Source organism: Aythya ferina (genome assembly GCF_964211825.1).
Source record: "Aythya ferina genome assembly, chromosome: 16".
Taxonomy (NCBI): Eukaryota; Metazoa; Chordata; class Aves; order Anseriformes; family Anatidae; genus Aythya; species Aythya ferina.
The window spans coordinates 11,609,232-11,630,759 of NC_140315.1; the positions used below are offsets into that span (position 1 = coordinate 11,609,232).

The 21,528-nt window shown below is 47.6% G+C and overlaps 2 protein-coding genes across 8 annotated transcripts in view; both read right to left on the reverse strand.

Moving 5' to 3' along the window:
* Nucleotides 1-1,545: 1,545 nt before the first annotated feature.
* On the reverse strand, nucleotides 1,546-7,298 carry LOC311445456 (protein FAM83D-like). Its single transcript, XM_084537607.1, has 4 exons — nucleotides 6,798-7,298; nucleotides 4,128-4,295; nucleotides 3,035-3,159; nucleotides 1,546-2,676 (listed from the first exon to the last, which is right to left on the reverse strand). Exons 1-4 carry the CDS (start codon nucleotides 7,242-7,244, stop codon nucleotides 1,722-1,724), a joined length of 1,695 nt encoding a protein of 564 aa, XP_084393733.1. The 5' UTR covers nucleotides 7,245-7,298; the 3' UTR covers nucleotides 1,546-1,721.
* Nucleotides 7,299-7,695: 397 nt separating this feature from the next.
* Nucleotides 7,696-21,528, reverse strand: part of PPP1R16B (protein phosphatase 1 regulatory subunit 16B) — a 66,965-nt gene continuing 53,132 nt past the window's right edge. For all 7 annotated transcript variants that reach the window (XM_084537605.1, XM_084537604.1, XM_084537600.1 and 4 more), the window contains exons 4-11: nucleotides 21,269-21,414; nucleotides 19,177-19,280; nucleotides 18,784-18,908; nucleotides 17,170-17,295; nucleotides 16,760-16,835; nucleotides 15,455-15,584; nucleotides 14,568-14,736; nucleotides 7,696-13,915 (exon numbers count right to left, since the gene is read on the reverse strand). In XM_084537605.1, the coding sequence (XP_084393731.1) occupies nucleotides 13,394-13,915; nucleotides 14,568-14,736; nucleotides 15,455-15,584; nucleotides 16,760-16,835; nucleotides 17,170-17,295; nucleotides 18,784-18,908; nucleotides 19,177-19,280; nucleotides 21,269-21,414 (1,398 nt within the window). In that variant the 3' untranslated portion in view covers nucleotides 7,696-13,393. The remainder of the gene's footprint in view (nucleotides 13,916-14,567; nucleotides 14,737-15,454; nucleotides 15,585-16,759; nucleotides 16,836-17,169; nucleotides 17,296-18,783; nucleotides 18,909-19,176; nucleotides 19,281-21,268; nucleotides 21,415-21,528) is intronic.

A 21,528-nucleotide genomic window follows, 5' to 3' on the forward strand; every position in this document is an offset into this window, starting at 1 on the left:
AAGAATAATATCACAGGTCAGATTTCAGAGAGAACTCGGAAAAACTCACATACTACTCAAAAAAAAAAAAAAGTGATCCATCAAGCATGGACACATGCACAGTAATACTAACAAATATTTGCGTAGTGTCTGCAGAGTGACTTAACCCAAGATTCAGTTAGTGTTGAAAGCAGAATATTTTCAAAAGCTAGAAAGGCACTTAGCTCTCTTTGAAGAACCTATTAGTGGATAAAATACAGACAGAGCAGGAAACAAAATACTTCAGAAAGCACAGCTTAGGATAAAAATAAAAACTCAAAATTACTTGTAAAAGAATAAAAACAAACAATCTATAATGTTTTTGTAGTGTGTTTGAGCAGGGGCTTTGTTATGTGTCCTCAGTGATTGTTTCACCACTAGGCTGACCCCAAAGATGCCATTTACAGGTCTCTTAACAGAAGCAAGATCATGGAATCATTAAGGCTGTAAAAGCCCTCCAAGGTCATCTGGTCCAACCATCACCCTATTGCCACTGTCCCCCACTAAACCACATCCCTAAGCACCACATCCAGCCTTTCCTTGAACACCACCAGGGATGGTGACACCACCAGCTCCCTGGGCAACCCATCCCAATGCCTGACCACCCTTTAGGAGACATTTCTTCTCATAAATTCTAACCTTAATCTCCCCTAAATGGTTCAGAAACCTCCTAGACCAAGCTAGAATACAGCTTGGTCTCAATTCTGGGACAGACATCGAACAAAAAGCATCTTCTGAAGTTATGCCAAAAGGGGTGTACAACAGGGGCACATTGTAGTGTCAGCTATGAGACACTGAGCTCCAACTATTACCTCATCTCCTGCTCACAAGCAAGATTTGCACCCCCAAACACCTCATTAATACATTTACATTAATATCCATACAGATCCAATAGGTGCTTCTAGTATTCAAAACTAAAAGCTAGTTAAACGAGGACAAAGTTCCCCTAAAATAGGTATGGCTGTCTTGGAGTGCTAGGTTGCTACTTCCTTGACTTTTTAAAGATGCTCCTCAGAGAATGTGCACATATACACAAATGTGATACAAATGTGTATGGAGAGAGAGAGACAGACATAAGGTGATCTAACTGAATTGCTGGCTGGCTCAGTACTATTCAGTCCCTTTCAGAATGCTTAAGTAATGGAAAGAGGATGCAGTAAGAGATACACAAGAACCTGCAACTGTTCCAATAGACCCTTCACAACTTTAATGGAAGGGTAATATTATTATTATTATTTTTTTTTTTTATCTGTGAAGTCAGAAAAAAAATAGCTTTATGATTAATTTTCCCCCCCCTAATGCTGAGTATAAAGTAAAAGTCCCAATATTAGAAAGGGGAAAAGAGTATGTATTGATAAAGTCATTCTGAGCAAGGTCAGTTGGACTCAGATTTTTCCAAGTTTAGATAACTTAAAGCCAGAGAATTAGCAATCCTGAAGAGTAAACATATTAATGCTTTCTAAGTCAAGTATACAGAAGTGCTATACACCTTTACCACTAATGCGTATAAGAGAAACATCTAAGTGGTTACGGTATAAATAAAAACCTGTTCTTTATTAAATTGCATAGTATAAAACAAAGTGCTGGCAAGGGATTTACTCTTGTTGGTATGTGTGCAAGTACCGGAAGGAATTAGAAGAATCAGCAGACAAACAAGTGCGTTTTGAAACCCAAACTTCTGTGCTCTGCATTCAGTCCAGCAGTCATTTATTCAGAGAAAAGAGGGAAACATCTCGGAGGCTGCGCAGGCTGGTGCTGATGTCTCGCCTCTGATTCAGATTGCATTTTCCAGTGTAGTGGTTCATGTAGTTTTCAGGCACACGCCTCCTTCGGGACAGGATGTCCACCATGTGGCTGAACTTCGACCTGATGGTGGAGTAGTGGAATTGCCTCTCCTTATGTAGTTTCTGGAAATACTCTGCCCTGTGACTGCTGGAGTATTCGATGGAACAAATAGAAGAGAGTGAGCTGGTAGAGCTTGTAACAGAACACTGGGACGACGATGAAGACAGCGATCGCAGGCTAGAATTTGATACAGACTTTCCAGGTGGAAAGGATTCTTCTTTTGATGCCCTTCTGTAAAGCAGGGGTGTTTCTGCACACTCTTCTTCCTTTGTCTGTGTCACTGCAGTCTTCAGCAAAACTGAAGTCTGAGTCCCCGTCATTCTAGCAGCAACAGAAGTTTGAGTGCCAATTTCATCTGTTAGAACATTGGTCTGCGTGCCAGCATTACACACCGTCACTGCAGGCTTCTCTTCCCACTGGCCAGTTTGAGTTGATGCATTCTTTCGCTCCGCTGTAGCCTCCTGATCACTGAACCACTCCACTTCGCTGATGCAAGAGTGTTCCAGGTTACAAGGTTTGCCTCTGGGAGTACCTTCAGCCAGATCTAGTCCTTTTAACATTTTTTTGGGAGTACTAGACATCCTGGCAAATTCTGCTCTCAAATTGCTTTTTACAGAGTATTCTTTAGAGGACTCTCTTCTGCTCACCAGATGATCAAACATCCCACTGTTCCTGGATCTTGACAGGCGTTTAGGGCTGATAGGGTCTGACTGGGCATAAAGAATTCTGAACTGGAGGTCAAACTGTTCAACCACTTGACCTGACAACACCAGCAAGTTACAGCTGTTCAGCTTCCCATCGGTCCATGTGAAACTATTGAAAACAAACCAAGACTCACAGTTAAATTTCAGCTCACTTCAACACGTACAGTTACAGGTAACAAAACAAGACTCAGCTTAGGACTGTTGTGCATGAGGGAGGTATCAACTTGAGTGAGTGTTCGCTCTCCTTCAGGAAAACCCCTACATAGCCATGGCCACGTTCCTTCCTAGCTGTGTAAGCCAACGTAGTTTTCCCACTGTTTTTTCCAGTTTTGTGTTAGTTCCACTTGAGTCAGACAGCCCACTTTATATTTACCAGTACCAAGCAAACAGCAGAGTTAATACACCCTTCCTGCAGAACCTCCCCCTTTTCACAGCATCATCAGGCACTGACAGACCCCAATACTTGCCTGTAGGAGCCCGTTGTCACTCTGATGCCATCAATTAACATGAACTTCTCATGGACTTTCCCAATGATTTTGGCGCCTGACCTCACGTAGTACGTGCTCCCAGTGAGAGTTCGAACTCTCATCAACTGTTTCAGGAGAGAAGGGAAAAAGTAACATCAGATTTCAATTAAAGCTTTGAGCAGTAATTCCGCACAAAAACTAGACACGTTATGGACGATAGGAATGAAGTGAGCTTCCTTACATTATTCAGCAAGTGAGTCTTACTAATGCTAAATTTCTGTTAGTTTAAGAGAGGCTGTAGAGTCGGCCTGGAGAAAACTGCTAATTACTTCCAGGTAATTACTGACCGCAAAGCTAGGAGTGCCTCCCCATCCAGAGAAGCTCTCACTTGGGTCAGCACAAGCCTGTCCTAGCCAGGACAGGACGCAGTCACGTCAGCTTCCATTCAGAGGAATTGGGTAAGCCACCTGGGTCACATCATGCAAACCCTGAATTAGAAAGATGTTCCCAAAGCCATGCCACTCTTGAGCTTCCTGTCTTTGTTTTCCTTGGAGTCATTTTCCTTAGCAAGCTCAAGGAACCCATTCTTGGTTTAGAAAGAATAAAGCTACTTAGATCTTGCAAAATTAAGTGCTTGAAGATAGCCACTTTGTCAGGACGCTCCATCCAGCACACTGGGGAGCTGCACAGCCTGGCAGTGGCTCCTACATACTGGTAGCATAGGGTAGAAGTAAACGTGCCTTTTCTGTATGGTTTTCAATGAGTTTGTGAGCAATTTAGGAACATTGTTTAGTGGCTGATACTGGTGGTAGGGTGATGGTTGGACCAGGTGATCTTGGAGGTCTTCTCCAGCCCTCATGATTCTATGATACTAGCCAGTATTGGGCCTTGATCTTCAGGAGCTGAGAAACATTTCAAAAACCAAAACAAGACACCACCACGCTTTTACTTCAGTTACCAGACAGACAGGATGCTTCAGTCTTCCAGGGAAGTCTGATGATTTACAGAAGGGTGTCTGTGATGTCCAAAATCATAAGCAGTAACACAAGAAGTAGAAACAAACCACCTCCCCTCCACCATGTTTAGTACTTACACTTTCCTGCTCAGGACAGACTCCTAAATTCTTGCACATTTCCAAGAAGTAGGGTAGAAAGCCCTGGTCAAGAAGGATATAGACAGGGACCTTGCGCTTGCTGTAGGCATCCTGAAGGTCACTGAAAATATCAGTATCCGTGAAGGAATCCATCACAATGGCAATTACCTGTAAAGAGAAGTGGCAACACTTGTTTAAGAGCTTTACCTTACACAAGGCAAGACCATTGCCTCCCCCAACCGTTTCCTCCTGCTGTACTGTCAAGGCCAAATACATATTTCTTTGCCCTGCTGCTTTGGCCTTGGCAAGTTTTAAACAACTCCTACATTCTCCCAATGTTTCTGTAAATTCATCATGTCCTGGTGTGCAAAGTATGAGACTGAAGAGATTTTTCCAACATCTGCTGCAGCGTTTGTGCACAGCCTGCTTTCCTACCTTACCTCCCATGAGCTGACCGTTTCTTAAAACCTGGGAAGCTGACACGACAGTCAGCAACCCCGACAGGCCATCCCCACTCCTGTGCTTCCCACGTGTCAGTAGCTGCAGGGATTATGCTGAGTGAGGAGCTGCCATATCCAAAGAGCAGTTCTTATAGAGTAAGAAAGAGGGAGGTTTTAAACTAAACCTTACCAGCTTGTGCCTCCTGCAAAGCATTCTCAAGACTCTCTTCTGTGGCAAACCCGCTGCAGACAGCTGCTTCCCCCAGGAGAATTAGCTCAAACAGCCTCTCGGTGTCACAGAGAAACATCTCAGACACTCGCTGCTGTCTCTTCAGGCCACGCACCCCTATGTGAATTACCCCAACAAACTAGTTCTGCGGCAACATAATAAACTGAATACATCCCATAAGAGTCTGGAAATGGCATATTCCAAGCGTCCACCCAAAACCCACACAAGAAAGCCATCCAGCTGCCCAGGAGCAGATGCAGACTTGTACTAACAATTCTTTACAACAGGCAAGTCCCAAGATGAAGATTTCCTTCCAGCGGGACGAAGACAGAATGGTCTTACATTTGCAAACAGCCTCCCCATTCAGAACACCACTGTGTGCCATTTCTGTGCTAGAATCCCAGCCCTTCAAAACTGGGAACATGCAGCCGCGTGGGTGCAGACACAAAGGATTTGGCTTCACGACTTCCCGTATTGTTCCACTAGACCAGCATCAAGGACACCAGTTGCAGAAGCGCAGCAGTGCCTGCCTGTATCAGATAGGGTGTGCACCCTACTGCCACATGCCCAAGGCATCCATGCACGCAACACAGCTGCTGTGTGTGGCATCGCCTGTGCTCAGAGGAAGCGTTTCCCACAAGAACAGACTGAGCTTCGCATTCACACCTGTGCCCTGCTCCTCAGGGGATTGGCTATAAACAGATGATTTCTTAGTTATAAAAAACACAAACACACTGGTATTTCTACATAAAGTTATTTCACACCTGTGCTTCTTACATATCTCCTCTGGTCTTCTCCACCCTATCACTACACTAAATGCCAAAGTAAGATAGAGAAAATTAAGGTACTCTTGATGAGACCAGGTGAGTAAGCTAACTCCTGAGAACAGAACGAGAGGTACACAGTTCACAGTAAGCCCTTTGGAACACAGCTGCCTTCAAATGACTACTCAATTGGAAGAGCATTTGAGATCTAATCCCAGAATTATAAACTGAAAAAGAAATAAAGTTGTGCTCAAAGTGAGCAAGAGTACAGTGATGTGTGTAGGAGGTAGAGAAAACATTTTTCTCCTGAGCCATTCAGGATAGCAGAGGCAAGACAGCGACAGTGCCCAAGTTAGTCTGTCAAGCCAACCGTATTTTAGCAAGCTGAGAAGGAACTACACAGCATCTGCAGCTTTCCTGCTCGTCACGTTAACCCTGGGAGCTCAGCTGCGATCCCACAGCTGCTCACAGCAGCTCAAGTGACAAGGGTCAGAATTCTCCCTGTTCCACACCCACAGAGCTGCCTCCCAGGCCAGGCAGGCACACTGCAGTGACCAGCACAGCTTGGCGGCTGTTGGCTCCATGCGAGGGAAGATGCTTTGGCCAGATGCTACAGGCAAGAACATGACAAGCAAGAACAGCTTTTTGGAAAAACAGCCGTTTTCACGGGGTTTGCTTGAACCACCAGGCTGCTCACAGCTACCTGATACAGGCCCTTTGCCAACACATCTTTGTCTGCAACAGCTTCCGGCAAGAAGCCCACGCTCGTGTCATCCTCACACGCCCCAGGCTTCTGCTCTCGGGCAGGCTGGGACCCAGCTCGTCGCTAGCTCTGGGTGTGCCCGTGTGAGCACCTCACCCACAGCCAGGCGTTGCTTCACCTGGAGAGGAAGCTGTGCTTTAAATTCTGGCCAAGCCAATCGAGTGGCTGCAGGTGGGGAAGGAGACTCCCTCCTGGGATTGCAGTTAGAGGCTGCCAGCTCAATTAGCGCTGCGAGTTACGGAGCACAGTTACAAGTTACTCCTCAGCACGGCTTTTCCAGGCCATGCTCTGAGTCAGATCAAAGCCACTGTGAAACGGGAGCCCCGCTACGAGCAGCTCCGCACAAAGCCTTGGGTCAAGCCGCGAGCACAACAGCAACGAGAGGAGCTGCAGGCACTGCTGCCAGCACCGCCTCGACACGGGAGGGCTCACCGCAGCCGAGCATCCCCGGGGCCGTGCCCGCCGCGCACCCACCTGCCGCGCGGAGCGGATCTGGCGCCGCACCGCCTCCTTGCAGCCGCAGCCGCCGTCCCCGCAGCCCGGCTGGAAGTGCGCCTCCACCCGCGTCAGCCCGCGGAAGGCGCCGCCGGCGAAGCCCGGCCAGCCCAGCTCCAGCGCCGGCGGCTCCACGTCCGAGCGCTCGGGGAAGTAGGTGAGCGACGAGGCGGCCGGCGAGGCGCCGAGCGACGGCGGCTCCTCCTCGGCCGCGGCGGGCGGCACGGCGCCCCGCGCGATGGCCTGCACCTCGGGCTCCGACAGGAAGGGCGGCAGCTGCTCCCGCCGCAGGAAGGCCCGCAGCGCCTCGGGGCCGCCCGCCACCAGCTCCTCCAGCGCCAGCCGCTGCGCCTCGCTGTACAGCCCCGGCCCCGGCTCCGGCCAGCGCCCGGCGCCCTCCTCCAGGCACTGCGACGGGTTGGCCATGGCGCGGCTCGCTGCCCGCCCGGCCCGGCACGGGATGCTTTATAGCGCCTTTGAATCCAAACAGCCCCGCGCCGCCGCCGCCACTGGGGCAGCCGCGCTCCGCCTCTGCCGCCCGTTGGCTGCGGGACCCGGCGCGGCCCCGCCTGGAGGCCGGGCCCGGGCTCGGAGCCGCGCGGCCCCGCGCTCCCCTCAGGGCCGGGCTGAGGCGGCGCCGCTGCCCTCACACGGGGAGGACCCGGCCCGCAAAGCCCCCGTCAGAGCCCCGGCCCCCAGCAAGGGCAGCCGCGGTCTGGGCCTTCCTCCCCGGCCCCATAAGGGAAGGAGAAAGTTAAAATTTGTCACACCCGCCCCTGCCCGGATTCACCCCTCCTGGCAGTAACAGCCACAGGAGCGGCAGAGTCACTCAGGGAGAGTCCCAAACCGTCAACCAAATAAATAAAAACCCGCGGGCTTTTCTGTATTATTAAAAGAAATTTAATATAATTTTTAAATTAAAAAATTCAATCTCTATTAAAGACACAGGTCAGGTACTAATACTGTCAGACATACCCTTTTGGCATGGGTTTTACATACAATTTATGATTTTATGCATTGCTTCAACATGTTAAGAAACCATCTTTTCATACTTACAGTAGCAATAAAGTCAGTTCCATACAATATCAAATATCCTTTTTTTAAAAAAAAAAAAAAAAGTTTTAAATATATTAGACTCTGATTGCCAAAATGCCATTTTATACACAAAGCTGCTAATACAATATACAGTTCTTACATTATTTTTTTTTTCACATAAAATACATTTCATCAAGTTTTATTTGTACATCCTTTACTACTGATCGATGGAATTAGGAATTATTGCAGAAGGCGTGCCATCGAGTGTCACCTCCTGTACACGCGGCGGTCGCACCCAGCCGTACAGGGGCTGCCGGCGCTGCCATAGTTCCCTCGTCCCCTCTCGACGCCAACAGCGCAATCCACAGGCTGAACGTGCCGAGGTGGCAATGCTAAGGCTGCATTTGCACCATTTTAAAACCCGTATGTCCCGGTCAGGTGGAGACAATTGTATTGGTGTAGATTTGGAACAGGTCTCTTGAGCACTGTCTCCTCTACCACAGCTTCTGCAGTTGAAATACAGCAAAATATTCCAGGCCCTATTTTTGCCATGGCAGATGTTGCCTGAAGAACCCAGTGGTATTCGAATCATGCGGGGCCACTGACAAGTCCGTTACCAGGTCCGTTACCAGCATGGCCAACACCAAAACAGCAGAATAAAGCTGAAGAACAACCAGGAACAACGAATTATGTTGTACAGCCACAGACAAAACTAAACTAAATTCCAAATATTAACTGTTCTGTGGTAAGATGCTAGACCTTGCTACTCAAATATCTTCTGGACTTTGTGGAGAACTGCTATAACTGAATAGGCCAACAAGATTTGTTAAATTAGAATGAAGATCCTGATCGTTTCCATTCCCTGTGTTTAGAAATGGTGATCATGAGAGAAATGAAAGAATGAAAATTTCAGTATCCTACATGCTCTGAAATGCTTTCCTCTTGCAATAAAGAACAGCACAGCGTAGTCACTGCAAACGTTCCAGAGACCAGAAACCAAATTCATTTCAGCAAGTGTGATAAGGCACAGAAATATCCAGCCATAGGGAGGACACCTTCCGGCAGGTAGACAACAGTAAATCTGTGGCTCACTACAGACCAGTGCTATTGCTTTCTCTGTTAAGATATTCCTATTTCATGGTATTGCCAATTTTGTTTCAGCATAGATGATTTAGGTAAACAGAAGTCCAAGATTAAAGCAAAAGGACGCCGAACAGAAGTTCTGCCCGTGGGAGATTATAAATGCTTTCACCTGCAACCCCATGAAATAAGACTCGCTCAGGGTACTAGAGAACCCACTGCCTCCACTGCACATCGGACTGATTTGTTATTGCTATTGCCCTGCCATGCTCTTCTCTTCCCTACCAGGAATTCCTCAACCACGTCATTCCCCAACCACGCCTACAAGATGGTGCAGAATCGCATCAGCTGGAGTCAGTTCTTACCAAAACCAGGAGGGTTTTAAGATTCTGGAGCACCACAGAAGTGAGGCTAACTGAGATAAAATCGCATCACTTGGTACATGAAGTACAGACCCGGGTCTGAAGGTCTGAAGCCAAACAGATCCCAGCAATGGTACTGGAGCCCTTAACTAATATGTCATTGCTGAGACTTTACTGGTGGAGTTCAGCAAAGCAGATACACGATTTTGAGATACTTTTTTTGCATCTAAAGTCTTTCAACATGGGAAGTAAAGCTGCTCTCACTAACTAGATAGTTTGCTATAAACACTACGACTAGCACTTTTGGAAGATTTTGCAAGCAGAAGAGTTACTCCCACGTGCAGCTTTGCCTACAGCGGGCCTGTCAGCACACAACAGTGTTCTCAGATCTTTGCGTAGCCTGCACCAACTACAACCTTCAGCTTACAGCCAATGAAAGTGGGACTCTGAGCTGACCTTCCATCTGCATGTAGAGCTTTATAGAACCTAGAGTCACTGAGCACGGTGTAAAACCCCCAGATCTTCCTCTAATAAGCCAAGTGCTTGATATCTTGCCCGTCACAATACGATTCACAGTTTCTACAGCTTTTTAGCAAAATGAAGATCCAGTGAATTATCCAAGGTGCCTTCTGCTATGTACTCAAGAGCTTTCCACTGGGATGGTCTTATTAAAATGCACAGGTAATTGAGAGCACCACCATGGTAACATTACTAAATTTTACAATGAAAAGCCCTGTTCCTAGAGGTAGGCTCCTACAATGCACATACAAGAACATCTATGTTTTTGTTGCTCCCCCCGAAGCCTGTTTGTCTCTACAGCACTTTAGAAGCAGGCTGAATGCCCGCTGTACTGAACTGCTCATCTCAGACCTCCACCCAACAGCTCTTCAGGCAGCATAAATCATCAGCTCCTTCCCTGAGCTCATTTGCCAGTGCCCCGTGGCACTCTTACATCTGAAATGTCACCAATACAAAAGCATGAATCCATTTTAGGTCACTCTTCAACTGTCTTCCCAAGTCCCACTCTGATGCATTCTGTGCAGTGGAAGATAAATACTTGGCTTGGCTGTGAAACAAATCCTGGGATATTTATCAATTACCAATTCTCTCCTCTGAATGAGAATTGATTACATTTGATCAGACAGCACTTGACTTCAGAGAGAATGCTAGCTTACAGTGCTAACGTCACAAGAGCTGTATTATGGCCAATTTTACAATTGCAACGCAAAGTCCAATTAATGGGATGCTTTATAATCTAGAATCTGTAGCCTTTTTCTCCTGATAGTAAATCAATTGTTGTTTTGCTCAAATCACAGCTAGAATAATGAATTTCTGGGGCTTCACACATAACCAAAGTGAGGTACCAATGAACTCAACGCTATTTGTCTAGTGTGCACTGGCATCCTACAGCTTTGCTGTATCAGTAGCTCCCAGTGAGAGCAAGGCTCTAACTACTTAACACCATTGCATCCAGCTGCCTCCTTTTCATGTGCATGGAGCTACGCAGCGTTCAGTGCACTCATAGCACAAAATTCCTCTGAGAAGGAAAACGGCCCCACTCCTCCTGCCTCCAGGAGGGAAGGCATCAGCAGGGCCAAATCTTGCACCACTCACTACCTGGTGGGTAACAGCACCAACATTTGCTATACTGAGTCCAGAATGCTCGTGGGTTTGGATGTGAGCACCATGGGAGAGCAGGGGCATCTGGAAGATCATCTTCCCCCGCTCAGTAACATCCAGGCTACGCTTGGTTTAATCCCAGATAAATTTTCTCTAGGTAAGCGGAAGACCCCCTGTTAACTACACACAGATGCTGTATGGCCTATCCAGTTACTAAATCATCTTCTTCCTACTGGATGGTCTTATAATTTCCCTTAAGGTTAAGCACAAGGAGTATTTTCTAGTCTTATATTTACACTATGCATTCCAGTGACGGAGGGAGATCAGCTGAAGCCTGCACATTAGCCACAAACAGGGCAGCACAAGCTACTGGCTCTGTGTCAGAAAAAGCCCAACTTCTCTGTTTCAGAATAAACACAGGAACCCCTTAACTGAAGGGAGGCTGCAAAATACATAGATAAATAAATAAAAAAGCAGAGCGACTGCTGCCATTTCCCAATTCATTCCTAAACAGGCCCGTGGCCCTGTGATGTGACACAGCCAGCCCCAGAGAGGGGCCAGACCTCGGGGCACGCTGCCACAGCTGTGCTGGTAGCAGAGAGAGCCTTCCCTCCCTCCGTGGCACTGCCCAAAACGCTGCACGTGGAGATCGAAGGATGCTTCTGGCTGCCGGGGAGCAGAGGGTAGTGGCTTATGCTCGCTGACATCCTCAGCCAACTTTTTATGGCCTAAAAAAAGGCAAGGCTGTGGGGATTCCCAGAGGGGAAGCGTATGTGTGAGGTGTAATACTGATGTCTAACAGCTGCCAGCTAAAACGATGACGGGTGGAAGCTGGGTTTTCTGTTGCTCGGCTGAAGCACAATTACACTGCTGCGAGCGTGATTTAACCCACCGATGGCTTACAGGGCCCTGAGCGGGTGTGTTTGCAGTCTGGGATTTCATCTGCCCAAGATGACATACTCATAGAAATAGTTATCTGTGGGACAGCCCCTGTGCAGAAAAAGGTTTGAACATCTACAATTATTTCTGCAGATGCAACTTGTTAGCTCAGCTGTAGCCAGTTCCTCGGAGCTGGCTCCCATGGGGCACTTTCCTTTCAACCTCACCCAGGTACACGAGAAACGTGACTTGCTGAAACAGCAGGGCCAAAACCCCCTGTTACACCGTGCAGGAGTTTCTCAGGTACGTCAGAGCTACATGAACTACATCAAAGCAGTGGTGTTGCTGTGCCAACCTCTGTGCAGCAGAGAGGCTTTGCTGAGGACGGTGTGGTGCTGGGTGCCCTGGCACACAGGGGCAGTTCAGCCCCATTCTGACAGCTACTGATGGTGATGATTTCATCACGGGAGCAGGAAAAAGCCAAGAAGTCTCCTGTCCTGCTGCAGCATTCAACTACCAAAGCAATGACTTAACAGTTATTCATCAGCCAAAGACTGCAGGTTAACCCAAGTGTCGTAACATCTAGGGAGGTTAGAAACATTTTCACATTTTTCTAGGTTAGTGCAGGCAAGCCTTCCCTCCTCTTCTCTTCCAAGCCCTGTGGTTCTGGAAATCCAGAAAAATCCGAACACAAAGCACACTGCCCCAAGTATCTGTGTTGAGCATACAGGGTAAACAGAATCAACAGGAAAGTGAGATCAGCAGAAGTCTTTTCAGTTTTAAACAAATTAAAGTCTAAATAGTACAAATAAGTGTTTTAAATTACTTATCCCAATATAGACCTTTGTCAGTATTTTATTGCAGTAAAATTCTATTGCCAGGGCCCCTTATTGCAACACCGGTTTTAAAGCCTGTCGAGTGAAGCCTGTTCCAGGAAGAGTTCTGCTTAGACCCTGACAGCAGTCTGCATGATGAGTTCACACGAGCAGAACAGGACCCAGGCAGCGCACAGTTTCTGATGGTGAGCTGGCACTGCAAGGAGACAACACCTCGCAAACTTCCTAAAGCAGGCGCAGCATCCACAGATGCAGGATCCAGCTGCAGGGAAAACAGCTCTGTCCACTCGTGCAAACCTTGTGTTGGGGCCGACCGCCCCTCCAGGACATGTGCATCACCCAAGAGTGAAAATTCAGGTCTGGACTGCCACCCTCCAGAAGCGTGGTGGCTTGCAGCAAGAGACTCAGATGCAAATATATTTTAATTCAGATCATTTCTTCTTTCCAAGCCATCCCATGACTCCTCAAGGATGGGAAAGCAGCTCATACTTTCTTCTCCAGGGGGAAAGAAATGGGCATCTCTTTTGACATCATACCGATGCATATCCCTTCCTCTCCTGGGAGCCTTGCTCCACCTGCATTACTCATTCAACTTCAATGGAAGTAATTGGCAGGGTAAAGTACAATTCAAGATGAACGAGGCGACACAGTCAGGATGTCTGTAACCAGATCCTCCCCATGGAATGCCAACAACCTGGCCACAGTGATAGATCCAACCAGCCCACCCGCTTCTCGTTTCCTCTGGGGCGAGTAGCAGGTGAGACTAGGAAATTCTGCAGCACCCATGCACCTTCTCTTCCATTTCCTCCATGGGAGCTTTGAATTTCAAGAGGGGTGGCTCACCACTGGACACCGTGTAATAAACCGAGGTCCCATTGGAGCTGTAGGGAGAAGTCCTGGATCCGATTAGGTGCGACTTGGCCTCGCCCCCGTTTTCGGCAACTCCTCCCATGCCGCTGCCGAAGTGGGTGCTGAGGAAGGGGTGGTTGAGGAGCTTGGCCGCAGCCCGCTGCCGCTTCAGTTCCGAGAGCGTCTGGTGGCCGTGCTCCTTGTAGGTGCCCCAGAACTGCTGCGTGTCGGGGAGCCCGGGGTTGCCGTAGGGCAACACGTGGCCCGGGCTGCCGTCGGGGTCGGCGTGCATGCTCCAGATGTCCCCGTTGGAGAAGGTGTACTGGTACGTGCTGGCCGATGCCATGAGTCCATTCTGCAGGGGGATTTCGGAGTCACACTGGGTGCTCTTGTTTGCTAACTCTGGAAGGAGGGAGGAGTTCTCCAGCACTGAATTCTGTAACAAGAAGACATTAAAGAAGAGCGTCTTCCCCTGTTCTCCACGTACAGTTCATCCCTGTGACAACTTCCTAAGCCAGCTCACACTCAGTCTGTCAGCCAGAGGTACTGCAGCAAAAACACCAAATTCACCCACCAACAGGAGCCTATGATGCTGTGAGCACCAACCAGGGGCTGCTCCCAGCCAGGAACACGGAAATGTTAGCACAGAAGGACTCAGAAAAAGAAAAATGGATTGAGTGACATGCATGTGAATAGAACATGACAATAACTCAATTAAAAACAAGTAAGTGCAAAGCAATATAGAAATTCCTTTGTGATTACCCGTTTGTTAGCTCTACAGAGAAATGCATGTGTCATAACTAACTATTCAGCTATTTTTTCTGAACACTCTGGTTCACTGGGGTCATATCTCAAGCCTATTTAAGCAGCTGTAAATCCCAAACAGCCTTTCCACTGTAGTGAGACATTCCTGTTTATACTAAGTGAGAATTTGGTCTTTTGCTTAAATCCGATGGATAATAAATAATAAATAAATAATAAATGTTTACAAATTTTTCAGCCACGTCCCACCCCAGGGCACCCACTGCTATTGAGCCTGCACTACCCGCCCTCCTCTGAAACTCTTTAAGACAACTGAGATTCCTTACGGGGTCTGTGTTCTCCTGGTCAGGCCGAGTCTCCCCTATTTCCCCAATGAGACCCGAATTCCTTCCTTCTTCTGCAGCCCCCAGCTGCTGCCAGACGATGGCCTCTTTCTCGCACTCCTTCCTGTAAAGGTTTGTTCGGTCCGACAGGCTGGCCCTCCTCACCACCTTCCTGCGGGACACGGGGAAGGAGCATCAAAGCTGTGAGCAGGATACAGAACATCTTACCCTCTAACTCCTCTCACCTTCTCGTGCTTCAAGGCATCTCCCACTGGAAAGTAACGTGAATTTAGCTTCCTGGCACCCACGCGAAGCAGACAAAGGCACTAGTGTGGATATTAAAGGTGGGAGGAATTTTAAGGAGTTTTAAAGTAGTACTGCAAATGTGGGTTAGAGCTCACACAGCTCACCTGATGGATCTACTCTGCAGCCAGGGGAGTAAATACAGAGGGAAAGGCCTGTGAGACGGGGGAGTTCTGTGGTCTGCAGGACTGCTTTGATGTCTAGCAAAGGTCTTATAAAGGCTTTTGCAAAGTGTCTGAACACAGAATCTTGGCCATGAGAATTTATTGCTCTTCATTCCCCTTCCCCTCCACCTTCCTCATTAAAGCTGTCAAGAAGCTCAAGTTAATCCATCTGAAGCGCTGATTCTCAGTCCCAACATCCAGCGGTCCAGCAGGGGAAATCCTCACCACCTGGCTCTGTTCAGGGCAGCTCTAAAGAATCTCTCATCAGAGGAGCTCTGCCTTCCACTGACAGCCAGCTTCTGCCTTCCAGAGTGTGCTCCAAAAGGGCAGACGGGCTCGCTCTCTGCACGCTGCCCGCGGGGTGCTCACACCTTGGGGGCCAAGCAAAGGCACTGGGTGACCTGCAGGGAACAAGGCACTCACCCCCGGCTGCCGGTGCTGGAGGTCCTTCGGCTCAGGGAGGATTTGTGCCTCATCTGTGACTTCATGATCACATCGTGCTTGTGTTTCAGCTCCAGAAGTAAGACTTTGAATTCCTCTTCCTCACAGAGATCTACAGGGCACACAAACCAGGCCATTAGTCAGACCATTCACACATGGCACCATTCACAGCGTGGTACCACCTGCGTCTTCCTAGGATATACAACTCCAAACACCAGGAGGAGGAGAAAGGAAATTTAAGCAAAATATGCTTAGACACGTTCATCTCCAAACAAACTGCAGGAGGCACAACGGTTTGGGCACCTAAGTGGGATCAGAAAACAAGAGCTGCTCACTGTGACAGTGGCTCAGCTTTGCAGTGATCCAGCTATTCAGCTAGGTTTTATCCCATCTCTAGCAGTACACTCTGCCTTTACCTGTGAAGGGGTGAAAGAAATATTGACCAGTGTCTCAACACTTCAAGGTATGAGGAATAGAAATTTCCTTAATTACCAGACTGCATATAACCTTCCCCTATATATATATATACATGCTATAACCTCCCCTGGTTATAGCATTTTTACTTAAGTCTCCAGAATTTAAGACTAGACAAAGGCAGAGCAGGTCAGGGTAGAAGATGAGAACTTCCATCCTTGTAAAAAATCCTGTAGAAAAATGAGGATGCACAGATTTTGCAATTAAAAAAAACCTTCATGCCAAAACCTTAACGCTCAGAAAACATTTTGCCAAAAGAAAATGTGGCACAAGATAATAATAGACATGGTAACATGCTAATACTGGCATTTTTACTTCCAATCTGTTCCAGGACTTGTGTGTTTTCTCTTCCCTCTCCAACCCTAATAGGTCGCAGCACTTCATTTCATTAAGGCAGAACTAGAGACACACAAGTTTTAGGGCTGCACTCAGCTTTAGAAGTGGTACACCAAACCCTGCTGCTGTGGGGTAAGCCAGGTCTAAGAGCATGATGCAAGAGCAAGGAGACTCAAAAGCACAGGAACAGAGAGATGACATGAGTGTGGACAGACAAGACAAAAGCTTGGTGCTTGAGAAATTCATTCTCCCTTCTTTTTTTGAGCAGGAAGAAGCATTTCCAGGAGTAACAAAGTAGGCTCTTTAAAACTTCAATCCCTGTTAAAGTCCCTATAACTTTGATTCTAGACACCTGAAAAATGAAGTGTTAATGCTTCTGAAAACACCATCTGAAGACTCCAGCAGGCTTAGAGGCAAAAGCTTCTAAAGGATTTTCTTAATGACTTTGATCTCGTTATTTAAGATTAGTAAACCCACCTATTGGCATCTCATCCAAAGATGTCCTGGCACTCAAGCTAGCCCCATGGGACACAAGCAACTCAGCCATCTGCATCTAAAGAAACAGAAAGAAAACCCAGTTGGCAGAGGTATTTTAGGAAATCGTTTCCCACCTCAAACTGAAAAGTTGGAAGATGACAAGAAGCAATAGGATGCCTGCTCAACTTGCCTCACATTTTTCTGGTACATGTGTGATGTTAAGCATAGTTCCCACCATTCAACTGCACAGACATTCTCTTACTGAGCTTTCTCAGCAAGAGCTTCTTTTTGGAGCCCCGTGGATCTCATCTGACACCATCCAGCAAGTCCAGCCCTAGTACAGATTGCTTGTTTGTACAGGCGGAAAGAAATATCACCCTCGTACACGAGTTTTGCAACAGAATCCTTACCTGTCCCCAGAAGGCTGCAGCATGAAGAGGTTCCCAGCCGTCCCAGTCCTTAACATCCAGGCTTGCCCCCTGGTCAAGGAGGACTTCAGCTGCATGCAGATACCCGTTGGCCGCGGCTATATGCAGCTAGGAGACAAGGAACAGAGCAAGGACCATGAACATTTTTTCACACTGAGCTTCAGTGGAATTTCCTGGATGATGTCTGACTCCAGATTTAGACACATTGGGCATTTGGTAGATGCATTCCATCAGGTCAGAAGCAGGTTGGTCCTGTTACTGATACTCAGCATTACCTGCATGAAATTCTGCTTGGAGAGGAAAGTGCTCAACAGTGCTTAAGATCTCTTACATATATGGCTTAAAACATAATGTTTTCAAGTTTTAAATCAAGGGCTCCTAAGTGCTTCCCAATCAGCACACAAACAGCACCATCAAAATGCAAACCTGCCAGAGAGAACAGCTAAGGTGAACTCTACATCCCTCATGCCAGAAAACATCCCCTCTTCCCCACTAGGTGCTGTGGATGTGATTTTTTGATGAAACGGTCAGCATGCTTTAGTCAAGACTTCCTTTGTGCAAGTGCACTTCTATGCATTCTGTGATTGCTTTCACCATTTGAAAATCAGAAACATTTAAATCCATGGCGACTTCTAGTTAAAGAAGTCTGATTTTTCAGATACTGGCCTCAAACTATACCCATCACTTTGGAGACACGAATAATCATCTCCTGTACTCCACCATGACCCTTCATGTCTCTGAGGATTTTCATAATTGCTGTCTGCTGCTGCCTCTCTGAGCACACCATTGACCTGTACGCCATTCTGAAGGTATGAACTTCATTCAGAGCTCATCCTACTTCAGCTGTGCTAAAAAGGAGCACAAAAGCGTCTTTTCAAAATTTTCCGCATGGATTCTACCTCATGAAGTTAAAACCTCATCTGGAAATAAAGTCTGATGCTTTCTGGCAGTTGAATTAATTTCTACATAAATTTGATGGCACGGGGTCACTTCCTCTAGAGGTCGTATGATTTAACAAGGTATCAGTTAATGCTCAGAAGCAGTCCGACAAGCAAATGCGAGCTTGAATCTGATGCTGAGAGTTGTTAAAACAGTTACCAGTTTTCAGGACTGGAAGGCAGTTTCACAGCTAGACCCTCTACGAGCAAGGTGGGGGTGATACAGAAAGGAAAGCCAATACACCTGTTTCTTTTTTTAAATATATAAACCATTTAACAAGTATTATATGTATAAATTTATATCCTCATCGCAGGATATTTTGAACCTTTCTGTGGAAACTGCTGGTACCAACCACTGTCAGATGCGACACAGGGTCTCAGCAGCCTTACTGTAGGACCTGACCCGTGGGGCAAGTGGCGGAGGTCACAGCAACAAGGGATTTGCTTCAGAAAGCTCAGGGTTAGGCACTAAGTTATGTCAGCTGTACTCATGGACAGAGTCTGTTCCTACGTGACGATACTAAAACAGAGGAAAAGATCCAGACAGCTTCCTCCCTCCTTGTACGTGTTGATTTTGTATAACCTCCTGCCACGGGGCAGGTTTCGTAACCCACAGGCTAAAGGAAGGCAGAAGCGAAGCCGTGACAGTTTCACTCACCAGCGTAGCACCCTGGGCATCAGTCCTGTTCAGGTCTTGTCCAGTCGCAAGTATGTCATGAATGTCACAGATCATGACCTGCTCCGGGGCAGCCCGCATCTCATTGATTTTTTCCTGTGTAATTCCTGTTAAAATTCCAATTGAGGAGAAGAGTCAGAAAGGATCTTTGTCTCCACTGGTTGAGGACAATTATACTCATGATATGGCCTCACATTCTTTCCAGAGGCTGAGGGGACTTCATAATTTAGGAATCAGAGAAACTAAACAGTTCCAAAACATTACACCAGGCAGCAGCTCTCTGCTTCTCTCAGGAGGCAAATCAAGAGCTGAGGAGGTCATTTAAAGTACTACACTGGCCCCCTTTTGAATTCTACATGTTCTCGGCCTCCTTACCCTGGTAGGCCATGCAAGTCTCGATGACATCCAGGGTTGGCTCGTCTTCACAGAGGTCGTACGGCATGTTGCCATCCGCGTTTACTGCCAGCAGGTCTGCTCCACTGCAAGGGGAAAAAGGTGTCACACGAGAAAGGATTCCCATATTATCCTAGTGCAGACAGTGCCAAACACTGGGATAACGTTTGGCAAAAAGCAGCGGGGGTTTCACAGTTGCCCAAATGTCACCAAGATTTGTTTGAGAATTTAGATTTAAAACAAAGACATGGAGCTACGAGTGGGGAAGAAGACAAATTCCAAAAGCAGATGAAAGGCAGCCCCTCCTTTGTGGGCTGTGGGGGACACAAGCCACTGAGCCGTTCCTGTCCTCTCCTGGACCTACCACTTGTCCTGGCACTGTACAGACCAGCAGCTTCTCAGGGATAGAAGTGATTTATTTGCTGAATTTCTGGATATCAAAGCCAAGCAACTACCAGGTGCTTGTTATTTGGGCACTTGGCAGCCCTTGAACAAAAAGTTCACGAGGACCGGAGAAGTTGTGGGAGATAGAGGCTGAGTGGTGGAGGGAGCCTTCCACCTAACCAAGGGCACACTGGCAAAAATAAAAAATAAAATAGTAACCATACAAATTTCTGGCAACTGCTGAATTTTTCCATCTGATTTTCCAAAAGCACTCCTCTAAGCCACTGTATCACCTCCAGGAGGTACTATTTAGAATGAAAATAGTCAGTTTTATTGTTCACTAGCCTCATATTCTCACATGGTAAAAGAATTTCCTGCACCTTCTGAGCTTTGCCATTTGAGCTAGCTGTTAAGAAGTCCTCAGCTGACCTCTGCTCTACCTTGGCAAGATGGCAGACAACACCCATTTGCATTTACATTCCTGTTCCTTTACTTTTTTCCCCCTCTCTCTGCCCGAGCAGAGCAAACTGCACTGAAATTCACACTTGCAGTGTTCCTGTGTTAGTTTAATCAGCAAACAAAAAAGCAAGGAACTGAACATCTCGTGTGGGCTGCCACCTCTGATGGTCTCCCAGGGCTCCAGGTGCCACCACCAGTACCACTGCCTTCCATGGCAGTGTTTAACCAGCCATTTGGTGTGTGAGACCTGCTCCAAAGGACAACTTTCATCATAGCAAACAGATCACCCATTCCTCAAAAGTCCAGTGGAAGACTCTTTCTGAGCATGACACCATGCCTGCATCCTCTGCCTCACCTCCTTCATTTTAAGTCAAGAAAGAAGGGCAAAAATTCCCATGCTAGTGTCCCAGATGGAAGCACTGCGGGGAGAAGAGGCCCTCAGGGAGCGGTGACAGGCTCTGCTGTGCAAAGCAGCACGGTAAAACCCCAAAACACATTTTGCCCTCTCCACCGTCACCCCGGCAAATGGAGGAGAGGCCTCCGTTTGCAGTCAGGACTGTCTGCTCCAGCAGGTGTTCATTAACAGCTGCACGTGGTATGGCTCAAAACGCATCCTTCCTCTTCCTCCTTGCCAACAAGCCCAGGGAAGACACGAGCTTTGTGGCCCTTGAAAACGCAAGGGGAAGGTCCAGGGCGAGCGCCCTGTGTCATACAGCTGGGGAACAAACGCATTACGAGCAGCTATCTGGTCACTAATTAAGAGCCAGTAAGGCAGGTCAAAAAGTTCAGCCAACTATTCAAGCCATAGGAATCTGCTGTCCTCCTGCATCAGTGTCTGACTGTGGCTGGAAGATCTGAAGCTGTGTTTAAAAGCCTGAGAGTAGGTCGTGCTGGCTGCTCCTATTCCTACCCATCCAGCAAGCGCAGTTCAACGAGCACAAACACAGGCACCTACACACCAGAACACAAGGCAAAATGGGCAAATTTCAGCCCAGTCCTGAGCAGCTTCCTGAAACTGAGTCAGGCCACCTGGGATTTTATTGCATCTCCTCAACCTTTCTGCTCTTCCTCCTCCACCTCCTCATCCCCCATGCAGGAAGGAGTCCCACGAACAGCCTGTGAGCAGGCAGCAACCACCACCGAGAGGTACCAAGCAGCCCCAGTGCCCACCCGCAGAAGCTGCGGGTTAACTCAGACTTGCAGAAAGGGGCAGACACAAGAAGCCACCTACTGCTGGATGAGGATCTTCACCAGGTTGATATGACCACACGTAGCTGCTGCATGCAAGGGAGTCCACAGCTCGTTGTCCTTGGCGTTGACGTTGGCCCCGTGGTTGAGGAGAAGCTTGACTATCTCTTCGTAGTTGTCTATGCAGCACTGGTGAGGAAGAGATGTAGACAAATTGTTTCGGTTTGCTTGTTGCTTTGGGAAGGTGAGGGCTCACCCCTGCTCAGTTGTACCATGGTACCTGGACACGGGGACCTACTTTAT